This window comes from Rhinopithecus bieti, unplaced genomic scaffold, assembly GCF_001698545.2.
Source record: "Rhinopithecus bieti isolate Rb0 unplaced genomic scaffold, ASM169854v2 scaffold_18418, whole genome shotgun sequence".
In the NCBI taxonomy this organism is placed as follows: Eukaryota; Metazoa; Chordata; class Mammalia; order Primates; family Cercopithecidae; genus Rhinopithecus; species Rhinopithecus bieti.
In genome coordinates this window covers 48,241-65,019 of record NW_016809431.1, presented here as the reverse complement: position 1 = coordinate 65,019, position 16,779 = coordinate 48,241, and the positions used below count along the sequence as shown (strand labels likewise).

Here is a 16,779-nt window from a genome sequence, read left to right as displayed (position 1 = left end):
AATTCAATCCGAATTTCTATTAGATCAAAAACAACCAGACATAAAAGGTGGTGGTAGTGGTAGAGGAATGATAACTTCAGAGACAAAAAATTTCAACTCAGTTCCTCTGAAAATTTTACAAACATAACAAATATTTCAGCACTTTAAAAAAACTTTACAGCAAAGTTTAACACCCACGCAATTTGTTTCAGATAGGCACAATTCTAGATGGATATACCTGTATGTTAATACACTCAAGGGTTTACTCATAGATAGCTTCACTTTCCAGGCTATGTAATGTGTTTTCATTATTCAAATTATTTAATTGAAAGAAGAACTAGTAATTTCCAAAGGCTGTCATACTAATTATGTTTTTTTTTGTTTTAAAGAAAATCAGTTCATACTTAAAACGAGACAGTCTGAGCAAAGATGGTAACATGACTGTTAAGAAACCTATTTATTTCTCCTGTGCTTATTTTTGAAATGGGACTAATAACAGTAATAGTACCTACAACCTGTTAGGATATGAAAAATAAAAGCATATATAGTGCCTAGCAGCACATTGTAAATCTTAGCTTAGTTGCAATTAAGCAGCAGCAGTTGTTGGATAGTTATTCCCGCTCTCTCATTTGGTCCACTTCGAATGTTAACACAAAACTTTTTTAATAGAAATATACTTTTCTCCAATCAATTTAGATTTCATTACATTTCCTTTTAACAATTCGATGTGGTCACTTCTTGCTCTTGTGCTACAGCCAGCTTCATGCCTCTCTATTCACTTAAAATTGCCTATGTTCACCTAAAAATAAAGATACTAGAGCTGAAAATCTATCAGATTTGAATCTGTTCAACTTTTTACTGATATAATAAATTCAGCAAAAGGCTAATGCTGAGTCAAAGGTTAGTGGCTTTGAATGCTACTTTCAGATCCTAATTTTTCCATTCCAAAGACAAATTTACCACTTAAAATACATTGCCAATTTACTACTACTGAATAATCTCTCCCACTAATATAAAATGTTAAAAAGGAAAATGAAAAAAGGCATTATGCCAACTCTACTATTTATACAACTTTCTTATTTTAAAGCAATTCAAATTATATAACATTAACTTTTAGAAAATAGCAACAGCCTAAGAAGTGACAGACCACTAATATTTCTAATAGTGTCTTTAACAAAATTTTTTTTAATTAAAGAAATACCAACTTTTAGTGAACTTTCTGAAGCCAAAAGAGGATACAGTCAATAAATTAGATTTTGCTTCATTCTATTTTAAGTGAGAGACACACCTGTGGACAAAGGTCCCTGGTTATTAAAGCTGGACCCACTAGTGACAATCGTTAGCTGTGCTTACTATAAATCCAGTGTATACACAAGATGGGTAGGTATGCCTCAGGCCTGTTTCAAACTTGAAGGGAACTGAGGACATCAGGGTTTTTCCTTTCTAAAGGTCAAACTGTTTTCATGTATGAGCTTATTAAATTCCTGAGTAGGAAGAGGAAGTGAACAGAGCTTAATTTAGGAATATTTTAGATTAAAAGTACCACCTTCCTTCTCATTTTCTCACCTATCTTTCTCTAATGGTATGTTACTGTTAAATTAGATGTTTTGCTATTCCCATAATTCTTCCTTGCTTCATAGTCATCTAAGCAATCCTATGTTAAATGATATGATTTTAAATGGTATCTATACCTACTTAATTTTTAACAATAAAGCCCACACACATTCTGTATGTCTCCTCTGTTCATATGATTTATAGAATTAGTTGTTTTCTCTTTAAAGTCCGGGATTAGTAGCAAAGTTCAACCCATGAAATAGATTTCTGAACATTTGTCAGGTTTTAACCAAATCCAAAGACACACATTTTTACCACTTTAAGATATAGTTTGAATGTCTCCTCCAAAACTCATGTTTAAACTTAATCCCCAATGTGACGGTATTGAGAGGGAGTGCCTTTAAGAGGTGATTGGATCATGAGGACTCTGTCCTCATTAATGGATTAACCCATTCATGGATTAAGGGATTATCATGAAAGGGAAACTGGTGGCTTTATAAGAAGAGGAAGACAGACTCAAGCTGTTACATCATCACGCTCAGCCCCCTTACTCTGTGATACCCCATACCACCTTGCGACTGACTCTTCAGAGAGTCTCCACCAGCAAGAAGGCTCTCACCAGATATGGCCCCTTGACCTGGGGCTTCTCAATCCCCCAAAGTGTAAGAAATAAACTTCTTTTCTTTAGAAATAACCGAGTTTCAATATTCTGTTATAAGCAACACAAAATGCACTAAGACTATCTAAAATGCCTTCTTTTAAGAATTATGTCAGAGAAACAGAAGAGACACATAAAAAGGAAAAGTTAAGGGGTTTGACCTTTTAACTAAATTCAGCATGAACTAAACAAACTCAAAATAAAAGTTTGCCATCTTTAAGTCTGAGCTTTATTTTGGAGAATCAAAAAGGCCAAATGAGCTTTCTTAAGGTTTAGGCAACTTGCTTCTGTATCTCAATTTTGCAGGATGAGAAAACCTAAGTGAGATTTCATTTTTCTACTACGTTTCATGATACTACTACCTGCTGTTTAGTTATCAAAAACACTCCAAGGATACAATATAGTCATGTCAGAAAAATCTCCAAATATAGTCACATTGACAAAGCATATAACCCATTAACTATAGGTAAAAGTCACATGTGAAGAAAATAACTTAGAAATCTTATAGAGGTTAGGGATTTACAAATATAAACTTACCACCCAGAAGGAAGGTCCCAAGTCCTAATAGAGCAATCCATTGCAGCACTTATTAACCAACGACCATCAGGACTAAAAGCCTTTAAATTAAAAAAAAATATATATATATAAATATACATGAATATATTTGTATGTATGTGTGTATGTATATATAGTTAACACTTTAAAGAATGTAATAAATGAAAAGATGATGCAGGCTTCATAAAAAAATTAATTTGACTAGCATTCAGACTGTCTTATTTTATATAAAAGAAAATACCACTTCCTAAATACCACTGAATTGGAGTCTGGATAAAGATTAGACTTTTAAATGAATTATTAAAAGTTAAAAAAGTTAAGTGTACTGCATTAATTTTCAAATCATAATCTTTATTTATAGACTATGTTTATGTGTGGTGATAAGGGCTTGCTTTTCTTGAAGCTTAACTTAAAATCTTCTTTTCTCTTTTAATAATGCTTTATTTCTAAACAAATTATAATCAGATTTTCAAAATAAATTTAAATAAACTACTTATGCCACCCATTATTTTTTCTAGCTATGAAAATGGATAAATAATAGATCTCCTTGCCTGTAGTACCTAAGGGTTGTGAGGCACAAATCAGATCACAGGTGAAAGATGACCCAAAAGGAAAAACTTTACAGTTTACAGTTGTAGATTGTTCATCCAGCAGTTTAAATTAGTAGATGATACCGGGATACATAAATGTTAATTTGTTCATCAGGCTGCAGTAATATAATGGGAACTCAAATCTCGAGTTACAGATAGATCAATTTACAGAAGGGTGGTACAGATAGTAAAGGATGGGAAAGAATGATTCTGACAGGTAAAGTCATGTTATAAATGCTCACAGATTTAACTAACGGGAGTACCTTATTACTGAGCAAGGAAACTCGAGATATACAAGTTGAAAGCAAGGTTTGAAAAACAAATAGGAAGAGCAAGTTGACAATGACAGATGTTTGCAAAAGTTCCATTTCAGCACAATTAACCCAATCCCATCCTCGTTTCTACAGACGCTGTCAAAACAAATTGCAGTGATGTGTAATTTTGCCAACCTCCTATCTGCAGAACATAACGTCCTGACCAGGTTTTTTTCCTTCAATTTTAAGGAAAGGCGTAAATTCTGATTTTGGTGTGAGAACTGGTAAATGTAGCTGTTGGGTTTGTCATTAAGATTTTATTTTATTTTACTTTTCTATTTTCAAGCAAATCAAGGTATCTGCAATTGATGAAAATGATACCATATACTTAATATGGTCCTCAAGTGACAAATTTATTTTAAAAGTCCTTTTAATTAAATATGCTTTTAAACTAGTTTACTTCTTTCCATCATACATTCCATTATAAGAACATAATAGTAAACGTAAGCACANGCTGTTGGGTTTGTCATTAAGATTTTATTTTTATTTTACTTTTTCTATTTTCAAGCAAATCAAGGTATCTGCAATTGATGAAAAATGATACCATATACTTAATATGGTCCTCAAGTGACAAATTTATTTTAAAAGTCCTTTTTAATTAAATATGCTTTTTAAACTAGTTTACTTCTTTCCATCATACATTCCATTATAAGAACATAATAGTAAACGTAAGCACATTTTTATTAATTAAACCCTTTCAGAGTTAAGATATATAAACTCTAAAAATAGCACTAAAGTAAAATAAACCAGATACCAGGTATTCCAGGCAAATGGTTTTCTACTATTAATTCATTCCATACACAGTAAAACAGAAATGAGTTCTCCCAGTCTATTTTAATATTAAGAATGACATATATACCAATGGATCATTCATTCTCTAAAGTATACTTTGGCCTTGTTTAGAGTTAATGAAAAAAAGATGAGCTCTAAAACTTATACTTCAATTTGATGTTATCAACTCCCCGAAAAATATTAAACTTTCAATTCAAAATTTTCCTTTAAAATCTTTGAAAAACAGCCTGCAAATTAAAATAGATGACCATCTCATAAAATGATTTTAAGGCTATTAAAGGATAACACACCCAAATAAAAGTAGAAATGAGTCAAGTTTTATCAGTTAGAGTTTGTTTTACCATGTCATTTATTTGGCCTTGGTGTCCAGAAAACTCTCTGACAATCTTCCTAGTTTCTATGTCCAGAACACAAATGGAGAAGTCATCCAAGGCGAGTCCCAGAATGCCACTAGCAAGATAAACGCACCAGTTTTAATAAACAAAAAACCCTTAACCTAGAGTCTCACATCCACTTGAATTTGGTTAAATCAAATACACTTTGGGAGAAATTAAGCCAAATGTTGTTCTTTACTAAATAGCCTGATTTTTCCCACTTGGTAACTTGTGACTTTATAACTTTTACCAAAAGAATCAAAGAGAAAATCCATTATCATTAAAAGTTTACCTGTCTCTATGTAGCAACATGATATTTGGAGATGAACTGAGGCTCACAGAATGAATTAAAATTTTGTTTTTAAAGTTCCAGAATTTGAGTAATCCTTCACTACCAGTTGTAACTGTCAACTGGTTTAATCCATCCACTGCGACGTCTCTAACAGATCCCTTGTGAGCTGTAAGGTAGATGTCAAAAGAAAAAAAATCAGAATTGGCAGTGTTTCTCTCTCAACAATACACACAGTGATTCCTTCATTCAAATATATAAGCTGCCACTTAAATATCCTTTAAAATCTTGAAATAAATCTGGATTTTAGGGGTGTAAGAAGATTCTCAATTATTAATACTGTTCGAGTAAAAAAACAAAAATCAGATCGATACAACGTAGGTTTGAAAAGTTTGTTAAGATTTTCTGCTTAAAGGAGAGAAGAAAAAAAATTAATCTGTATAATATCCACATAACTCTTAGGTACCCATGACTTTTCTCTTTCAACATGGTCCTTATGATACAATGGCAGTATCTGCCATATAGGGTTGATTGTAACCCATCTTCAACTTTAGCAAAATGCCCAGCACTTAAAGATTATACATGCCAGCTTTCACTACTAGTCTTATATCTACCTATATTAATTAAAAACAAGGGAAAAAATTCTATACCTTGATCCTTGCCAAAACTTCCTCGATGTATACCAGACTGCATGTTATATACATCCACAGTTCCTGATGAGAGGCCAATTACAGCAAAGTTTCCACAAGAAGTTATATCCACTGCCTTTAAGAAAAAAAAAAACACACACAAATGACAAAGAAAATAACTAACATTTTATTGCACTTTATGCTTTCCAAAGTATTTTTTATCTATTTATGCCTTTTATTTAAAAAAAGTATGGTAAATGAATTGCTTCGTTAGTTTTTTTAAACATAATTATATTTGGGTGTATAAGCATACAAGCTAGATTCTATCTCCATTCTTTAAAAAGCATGAAGAATTATTATCTAAGAAAACAAAACATAACTAAGGTTAACTCAATTTAAATGTACAAAGTCAAGAGAACTATATACATAGGACTAGCCTTCAATTTTTAATTTATTAACAAGGTTAAAGTCAAAACATTCCTTTTGCCTAATTTATTTTTGTCTTGCCTTTTGTAACGACGTGCTTCCACAGCTGACATCAAATGAAAAACATACCATTAGTTCGAATGGCCAAGCAAAAACCCAAAATGTTTTAATTATGACATATTAGGAAGGAAATACGTAAGACACTACAGAGAAAACATTTGGTTTATAAGCAGCTTCTATAATATAAACTCATTTTAATACTTAAAATATCAATATTACATCAATATATTTTCTCTATATTGAAAACATGAGACTGGCTACATATTTGGTCACTGCTGGAGAAATAACTGATTGCCGATATGTGCCAGTCAGATGTCATCCACCCAAGAGATAATTCAATTTACATCTAAATTGAATTTACATCTAAACAGATGACTTATACAAACTAAATAGAAAGTATTTAATGAAGGTTTATTTAACTAAGGAAAGCAACATAAAGTCTGACATACCACTGAGTCAAGACATATTTACATTGCATCACATAAATATGTTTTACATACATACATTCTTCTAAATAAAGATTTCTTTTAAAAAAAATACATATTTCAGATAGGAAATTACTATGGTTAAAAAACATTTTATCTTCCTAAATGAAACACAAACATTAAGCTGACATATTTTGAAAAATTCATAAATGTTTACACTATGTTGTATAGTTATACAATTAGGAAACGAAAGGAGCTAGTACGCTGTAACCTACAAGTAATACAGGCCCTACACTGTCCTGCGTTATATTCTTTTAAGGGAGTTATTGTTTTTAGTTGGCCCGCTCCTGGCAATCTCTTCTAATTTATTCATTCTAATGTATTATCTAAGCCAAACAAAGCAAAAATAAACCCGTGAGTGTTAGCTTTGAGTAACAAATTGTACTTTAGTGCACAGGCTCTCTATACTTATTTTTGCTTATTACTTATTGGTTACTGGCTTTGCTCCAGATAGCTGAGACTGTCAGACAAATGACTCAACTCCAGCCACATATCATAGTATACACACATACTAAATGTTCTATGAGTGATCGCTATGGGCTATAAGAATATAGATTCTAGAACGAATTGTCTCAGGTTAAAATCCCAGCTCTGCCCCTTACTCATTTCATTGATCTTAGGCATATTGCTCATAAAACCTGTTTTACTGTCCATAAAAAGCAGCTAAAGAATGTACCGTGTTGTAGGACTGTTGTGAGGAAAATATGAAATAATCCATGCTAGACAGAGAGCCTGGAACAAAGTAATCACACAGAAAATGTTACCTGTGATTACCACTACTATTATAACCATTACTCAAAACTATGTAGGTAAACGTCCCTAAGGGAGTGTAAGATAGAATCTTTAAGGTTTAGAAAATTATATAAAAACTTAAGACTGGATTTTCATACTACGGAGAATAGAATATACATACTTACGATGCCATTTGTATAAAATAGGGTCAAATGTTGAGTTACACTTTTAATAAGCATTTTCAAAAGCACAGGCATCTATTAAAAACTATTAGAACTAATAAGTTCAGCAAGGTTACAAGATATGAGATCAAAAATGTAAAATCAATTGCATTTTGACACACTCTCAATGAACAATCCAAAAAAAAAACCTCTACTTCAATAACATTAAAAGAATACTAGGAAAATGTACCCAAAGAAGTGTAAGACTTATATACAAACAACTACAGAATATTGTTGAAAAATTAAGAAAAATCTAAATAAATGGAAAAACACCCCATGTTCATAGATCAGAGACAACACTCAAACTGATCTGCAAAATCAAAACGAAATCCCTATCAAAACTGTAGCTGCTTTTTTTGCAGAAATTGATAAGCTCATTCTAAAATCCATATGAAAATGCAAGGGACCAGAAGAGCCAAAACAATCTTGAAAAAAGAACAAAAAAACTGGAGAAGTCACACTTCCTCATTTCACAACTTACCACAAAGCTACCAAAATCAAGACAGTGTGATACTGGTATAAGAACAGACATGCAGATCAATGGAAGAGAATTCAGAGTCCAGAAATGAACTCTTACATACAAGGTCAAATGACTTTCAGCAGAGGTAACAAGATCATTAATGGAGAAAGAATAGTCTTTTGAACAAATAGTGCTGGGACAACTGGATATCCATATGCAAAAAAATAAATTTGGACCCCTTTATCACACCGTACACAAAAATCAATTCAGAGAGAATAAACCTAAATATAAGAGCTAAAACTAGAAAACTCTTATAAGTCACAGGAGCAAATCTTTGTGGCCTTGGGTTACGCAATGCTTTAAAATGTTAAACTACGTTCTTTCAATCAATATTATGATCAGAAACCTTGAGTGTAACAAGATTTCCATAGGAAAGTTTTAAAGAGAAGACACTCTTATAAACAAGCTCACTTACTGTTGCAGTTATGTCATCTTTCTTCATCTCTTTTGGCTTGAGAAAGTAAGCACCTATTGTAGATTTTTGATAATTCCAGGTTGAGCAAGATAGCTTACCTTGATGGCAAGCAATGATACCATCCCAGTCACTTTCACGAGCTTCCTCTAAAACGTAATGAAAATCGTAAATCAAATTACTTTTCATTCTGTTATTCATCTATTACTTATTAGGCAGCTAATATTTCAGACAGTACGGATACAATGGTAAAACAAACAGGTAATACCTGATAGCAATGTTTCCAATCTAACAGGAGGTTATTATTTTTTAATTGACGAATAAAAAGTGTGTGTACTTATGTTTATGGCATAGAACATAATGTTGTGATATGTATACATTGTGGAATGGCTAAATCAGGCTAATTAACATACCTAACAAGAGATTCTAATTAGAAGAAATTACAGTAAAGTATAATAGTGTTTTCTTTTTTTTTTTTTTTTTTTGAGGCGGAGTCTCGCTCTGTCGCCCGGACTGGAGTGCAGTGGCCGGATCTCAGCTCACTGCAAGCTCGGCCTCCCGGGTTTACGCCATTCTCCTGCCTCAGCCTCCCGAGCAGCTGGGACTACAGGCGCTCGCCACTTCGCCCGGCTAGTTTTGTATTTTAGTAGAGACGGGGTTTCACCGTGTTAGCCAGGATGGTCTCGATCTCCTGAACTCGTGATCCGCCCGTCTTGGCCTCCCAAAGTGCTGGGATTACAGGCTTGAGCCACCGCGCCCGGCCAATAGTGTTTTCTTAAGACCACTCAGGAGATTTGGGGAAAGTAAATGGCTCTCTGGATAGAGTGGTAGAACAAGTAGAAATTAGCTGGGGGGATAACATGCACAAGAAAAAACGAACAAAACAGAGGACAGCAAGTAAGTGTAGTATCTTCTTGGGAGGGACAGGAGTAGGGCAAGGCAACCAGGACCACACTACAAAAGGTCTTGGAAGTCATGTTAAGGAGATGAGATTCCACTCTAAAGGTGTAAAAAGCCACTAAAAAATTTTAAGCAGATGAGTGATGTGATTCAAATGTATTTAGAAACATCATTCAAGCTCTAAGAAAACAGAAAGGTGCTCATAATAATAACTTTCAAATAGAAATGGTGCCTACACAGTAATTTCCCATGATAGATTTCACACAACCCATTATCTGTATTTTTCTTAAAATCACTTCTTTGAAAGAAGCATTGGTCAAATGACATAGTATACTAAGACCTCAGTATTCTTAGATCTTAATTAGTCAGACCTCTATGTTCTCATACTTTGCTGTTTCAGTTCTTTTTACATTAGTAACTTTCATTATACTAGGCATATGACAGAACAAAAAGAAAGGCTATAAAATCAAATATTATAAATACCTGTTATAGAGAAGAGCAAAGCCTGAGGTTAATAGATAAGAAGTTCACATTTAAAATAACTCATTTTTAGTCTTCACACAAGACCAGCATGCACCTGGGGTTACCTTCTGAATGATTATTAATATTTGTAAAAGCATTTATTAAAAGAGAAAATAAAACAGCACACAGTAGGAAATAAATGACCAAGGAGAACTTCTCAAAACACAGTATGAAGTTACTTACCTGCTGCAAACTTTGTGATGGGTGGAAGTCTCACTGACATGGTATTCTGAAGTCCTTTACGTTTGACTCTCTTTTTATTTATTAACCCTGAGGTTGGGGAGAGGGGAACATAGATAGCTATGAATCCTTCTTAATAAAAGTGTATATAAAAGAAAAGTTATCATTGTCTTATAACTATAAAGTTCAAGACATTCCCATTTAAGTCAAAAACAAAAGATGTTATTGCCGTTGTTATTTTTTAACTCTAAGTTATTTTAGATATTGTTAAAACATAATCTTTAAATTTTATATACATGCATGAATTATATAAGACAGTCACCTAAAAATTAGTAATAATAAAACTGAATAAAATTTTGTTGTTTAATAAAATCTTTCAAAGGCTGGAAACCATGAAAATGGAAAGAGAACAAAATGATTGCTTTAAAGCAAAATAATTGGATGCTGCTTACTTTGATGCTTTCTCTAAGCTACCTTCCCTTTTAAAAACTGTGCACTGTACAGATAGCTCAAGTGAGGCCATCAACATCTTTGGGGTGGCAGCCGTATGTTTTTACCACCCAAGATGTCTAACCTTTTTCAATAACCTTATAACAGAACCTCAATCACTTCTATAGCAACTTTGATCCTAGGAATCTTACTACCTCTTCCATACATGTTTATCTAGTTCATCCAAGAAAAAATAAAATGCATTAATGAAACCTCCTCCAGTTGTTTCATAGAATGTCAAAATGTTTATTTCGTGACCAGCTTATTTTCTGTCTTGCAAAGGACCTACCATGTCCCAAGCTCTTATTGAATTTTTCATGTACTGTGGAAAACGACTGAAGAGTTCCATCTTGACCTGTTGATATACACAGAAAATCCCTAATCAAGCTTCATCAAAACAATGGACTATGTGAATCATAAATTTTATAAAATTCAATTTGAAAATCTTGAAGTTACAGTTTGGGACACTTTAAAGGGAAAACCAGATTGCAACTACTTCATTAAAACATTCAACATTTTATAGAATGGCATTTAGTAAGAACAAAGGATAATATGAAAATGAGGTACTAATAATTTTCAGCAGACTAACAGAATTTTTAGAATCTGACCATTCTGTCTCCAAGGATTAGTAAACAGAGGGACACATTAAGCACAGATAATAACATCTATAGTGCTTCTCAAGTAGACAAAAAGGACTCTTAGTTTTACCGAGACTTCTAAGTCACTCAAAGAGATACGTAAATCTAAATATGTGTACATACCAAACCTAATTCTGGGCACCCACATCTCAATATTTGCTGAAATAAACTAATAGTATGAAACAGAAGCTCACTTGCACTTAGAATCTGCTGTCCATTCTGTCCATAATATCTGATACTGGTAAGAGGAGCACTATGACCCATTCTGAATCTCAAAAGTCGGCCTTCACCTGTAGGACCATCAAATATCCATATCTGCCAAGAAATAAAAATGTAAAGTTCTTCTACAATGTTCCAACTGATCTGCAAGTAGTCAAATCACCCCCTACATAAATCAACTGGCATTGAGTAGTGCTTGCTAAGCCACTGACCCTGGAGCTACAAGGGAGGGAGTGGGTATTGGGGGAGAAATAAACTGTAATTCTTTCCTGCTACGCTGCAATCATGTCACCTGCTGTGCTTTTTGTCTCATCTATACCAATATCTTATTCCATATTCCTTTCATCTTCTAGGTTGAAAGATGACACATTACAGCAAGCTTGTAATAACCCAAAGGGTAAGGTAGATGAGTTAGGAAGATAACAATAATCCTAATACCCTGAGAGCATTGTCAGCGCCATTTGTGACAAGAAGTGGCTCTCTATGGAGAAATGTCAGTCCGGCAATTGCTGTAGAGTGTGCATTTCTCATTTGGTTGATTAATTTTTTGTCTTCCAGATCCCAGAGTCCAATATGGCCACATGGGCTTCCAGCTGCCATTACTGGATGACCATCTGTTATTAAAATAAAACACATCAAGAAAAACACTTCTAGATCCCCCAAAATAAGAATTCTCTCTTCCCTTTTAATCCATAAAGTTAGAAAAAACTATATACCAATAATCTATTCATATTTCTTTGCCTTTTACTCCAGTATTCCTTCACTTCTATTAGATTAAGCTACCAGAAGACAAAAAAAATTGGACTTTTAAATAATGAATTTTAAGTGTTCTTAGCTTCTATCAATAAGCATGTTAAAAGTTACCTGTGCGAAATGATATTGAAGTAATGGGTCCCCAGTCTTGACGAAACTTCATTAATGTTTCATTAAATTTAATGTTGTGAATGATAACTTGACCTGACATAAGACCAATAGCAACAACATCCACAGCTGGCGCCTAAAAATTAGATTATTCAAACTTTTATTTTCTAAAGCAAAATACCTTTAATAATCCTGATGATATGCATCATTTATTAGGTGCTGTCAAAAGAAACAATGAAGTATCTTCTTAAAGATGGCAGAAAAACTCAACAAGTATTACCATTCCAGCATACTTTTTTATTCAGCATAGAAGTATTCAGAAACAACTTTTCCAAATTACTTCCCAGCTTCAATTCTGCCAGTTAACACCCCATCCTCATTCCCAAAACCTAGCTGGTAAGATTGTAGAAAGAAAACAGCCACAACAGAAAAAGAAAGCTATGTATAAAATCATTACAGATCACTGGACTGGATAGAAACAGTAAAAGGAGACAATTCCTAGAAAGGAGAAAGGCAAAAAAAATTATACAATTAGTCTGTTCTAGTTCTAATATTCTATGGTTATAACGGTCTATAATACAAGTCTTACATACAGGATCTATTATGAATTTCTCTATTTTAGCAAAGATCAATGTCCAATATCATTACAGAATGGAATCAGGCTACACGTTTTATTAATTTGTCATCAAGTGTCTACTATGCATGAGACCCTGTGTAGAAACTGGAAATACTAAAACAAATATAATCCCTTGTCCTCAAGGGACCTAATCCTCTGATACTTACGGAGTCTTCTGGATAGGCAAAAGTAGAGCTAGGTTGATGACGGTAAGAGAAGATAAGGAATACATATAACTTGGGCAAGTATAGACAATGGATACTGAGAAAGATAAGGGTATATTGGCTACATATGTGGCCAATAGAAACACAGGATTTGCTGTAGACATGCATTCATTTATTTATACATATTTTGCAGATTAAAAAGAGCAGTTATTTCTTAAATAGTCCATCATCAAATCACACATTAGGATTTTGGCTCCAATTATTTCAAACCATAAATCTCAACATCTTGACAAATTTCTCTGCATGACTTACAATACCCCTTGCATTGCTGAACACTCATTTCCAAGCTACACAAGATAATGGAATACATATACTTGCAAAATGATTAGTAACAAGGATCTATAGCAACCACAGGTTTAAAGTCAAAACTATAAGCACAAAGGACTCCACAAGCGTTATTGGCAAAGGCATTATTACTTGTTTTAACTTACATTTCCAAAACATTATTTCCTCAGGCTAACAATTTTAAAGGTAAACTAAGCTATATATTGTTTTGTCTTTACGTCTAAAATTATGATTGATTCCTGAAACTAAAGGATTTTCCTATTAACTTTGTTTCCTCTTTGACTTAACAGAAAAATACTAACCTGCTGAAGAGCTGTCACTCCAACTTTCCATCCTGGAAATGTATATAGAAGTTTACTATAAGAAGAAAAATAGTTGAAAGATATATATGAGGAAAACAATATCAGCTACATATTAAAAAGTGAAATAATAATAGGTGATATTTATTAAGTTCTTACTCTTCCACACACTATTCTGATAATTAAACTAACGTCACAAGGTTAGTAATACTGTCCAAATTCTAGATCTCAAACTAACTACTGTGCTATGCCACCTCTTTAAGAAATAAAATGTCCTAAGTGGAAAAAAAAATACATGAGTAAAAACCATATTATATTACAGACTACAGTAAAAAAATTTAGGACTGCAATATCTTTATAGAAACATCATCATGAAAGGGAATAACTTATATTTTAATAACAATATTATTTGCATGTTATATGACTGTTATATGACAACAGTAATGCTGCTCTCAATTTCGGAAGCAAGCCATGAATTATAAATAACACATCTATAGAGCAAATAGAAGTATCTGAAATCATTATAATTATCATTAAAGTATTAAATCATGTACTAAATTCTATAAATGGGCAAAGACAGTATTTCAGTCACTATCCCTGAACCTAGCACAAAGTAGGCAGTCAATGGCATTTGTTAAACTGAAATGAAACACTGATTTAAAACATTAAATCTTTAATAATCTTATTTTCCCTTTTGAATTGATAAGGACTTTGGAAAAAACAATTTGGATAGTCAAATATTTTTGTTCGCTTTTAAAATGCTACACAAAGAAGGGTGAGCTGCCACCTTTTCTACTGATAAATGTTTAAATAATGGGTAGAAGTATTCAAAATCGAGTATCCAGCCCTCCAGCTACACCAATCTTACAGATATGTGCCATATCTATGGCAGGCGATGGAAGTACTTTAAACCTGAAGAGTCATTTCTAAATGCTAGCGCTACATTATCATTGACTTGCCTTTCCTACCTTCACCATCTTCATGTATAGAAAATCTTCATGTATGGAAAATTAGAACCTCCCTAGTCATAATCTCATAATTATTATTTTCTGATGGATCTCCTATTACTTTATTAGAGCTTTCTCTATAGCAATTCTTTAGTTATTAGGTCATTAGTACATACTTTTCAGTGAGCATTTATGAAGCTGTCTAACAAGTGTCAGGATCACATGCCAGCTTTGACATATGTGATGCCAGCAACAACAACTCCAAAAGCAAACATACAGTTATATCTCAGTATCTGCGGGGGATTGGTCCCAGGACTTCCCCAACCTCTCTGCTGATACCAAAATTCACAGATGCTCAAGTCCCTTATATAAAATGGTGTGGTATTTGCATACAACCTTCACACATTTATGCATATACTTTAAATAATCTCTAGCTTACTTATAAAATCTAATATAATGTAAATACTATGTAAATAGCTGTTATACTGTACTATTTTAAAATGTGATGTTTTATTGTTGTATTATTATTTATCTATTTTTCCTTGAATATTTTTGATCCGAGGTTGACTCCTCTGATATAGGGGACCAACTGTATTTATAGACAACCCTCCAAATAAATATATAAGGACAGGGATAAATGAGACTTAAGTATGCATTAGGAAGTAGTAGATGAAGATAAGGTGACAACTACATTATTTTCTAACTAAAATACTTACTTAGATTTTACATTCCACAACTGCAGGCTTCCTTGTTCACTGCCCAGAAGTATTTTATTCAAGTAGGTACTTGGATGCAGAATTGCAGAAATTTTAAATACTGATTTATCAAAAGTCAATTGCAGGTATTCTTCTACAAAAGTGAAAGTTATAATTATTTGTTATAAAACAGTTTAAAACGTTTTGTATAACCATATATTTATCACTTAAAGTAAGTCTATCATATCAAAGATTTATATGCTAAAATAAACCACAGACTTAGATACTAATCTATAAACATTCCTTGAGAAATAAAATAAATGAGGGGCAACTTGTAAATGTAATTAAGACTGTCAAAAATTTTCTACAACTTCTAATAAAAATACTATTAAAAGTTTCATTCACTTTTGAATTACTTTACAGAAAAGGATAATAAAGTTAAAAAAAAAGATCCTAAGGATTAGCATTAATGTTTCTGTAATCTGATCAACAGACAGGAGTGAATATTCCAAGTGAAGTACTTATACTCAGCTCTTTCAGGGAATGAAAAGCCAACTATCTAGAAAGTTTGATGGGTCACTCAAAAAATGCCAAAAATAAAAGGCACACCTCAGTGAAACTATTAAGAGTACTTCTCACACACTTCCACAAAAGAACCTCTAACAAAGGAGAAGAAAAAAACTTATAACCCTGTGGAGTTGGGGGTGCCATAACCAGTGGTCACTTGCTTCAAGATCAAAAAACTCTCTGAAATCTTTGGTTACATTCAAAATTTCTATGTTTGAATTCTGGTTTTTACTTTACTGTTCCTCAATGATTAAAACAATGTTTCACTATATTTTCCAATAAATTTGGGTATCAAAGAAGGTACATTTCATTAAGCTTTAGGTTCACATACTCTCTGGCACATTGCTGTACAATCCCAGGGGTATGGGTACCCCAGTTTAGGAAGTACAGTATAGGTGAAAATTATATAAACTTTACTTTGAATGTTATTTTAAGAGATCCTTGACTTTATTTGTCACTACAAATGGCTCCCTGAAGACACTGGTTCAATATGCTGCTATAACAGCAACAAAAAAGCTGGTCCATCAGCATTAAGAGAGTCTGCTGGAATGTAAGAACCAGATCCTGTAACCTAATAAAAGTCCTTTTAACTTCTATCTACACAAGGAATACTTTTGGAATTCTGTTCCCTCCCTCTACTTGAGCAAAAACAAAACAAGAAAAGGGTTACTAATCTGAAGTAAGAACTTGGAATAATTCCTAGAAATGTAATCTTCAGGATATTTACTTAAAAAAAAAAAAAAAAAA

At 32.9% G+C, this 16,779-nt stretch overlaps 1 protein-coding gene across 1 annotated transcript in view; it reads right to left on the bottom strand.

The window, feature by feature from the left end:
• The window catches only part of WDR36 (WD repeat domain 36), a 52,939-nt gene that overhangs the window by 16,819 nt on the left and 19,341 nt on the right, over positions 1-16,779 (bottom strand). Inside the window, 12 exon segments of the mRNA XM_017889299.1 lie at positions 2,729-2,808; positions 4,784-4,892; positions 5,109-5,274; positions 5,756-5,870; positions 8,594-8,739; positions 10,196-10,282; positions 10,971-11,036; positions 11,514-11,634; positions 11,977-12,152; positions 12,403-12,535; positions 13,827-13,881; positions 15,487-15,619. Coding sequence (XP_017744788.1) covers positions 2,729-2,808; positions 4,784-4,892; positions 5,109-5,274; positions 5,756-5,870; positions 8,594-8,739; positions 10,196-10,282; positions 10,971-11,036; positions 11,514-11,634; positions 11,977-12,152; positions 12,403-12,535; positions 13,827-13,881; positions 15,487-15,619 — 1,387 coding nt within the window.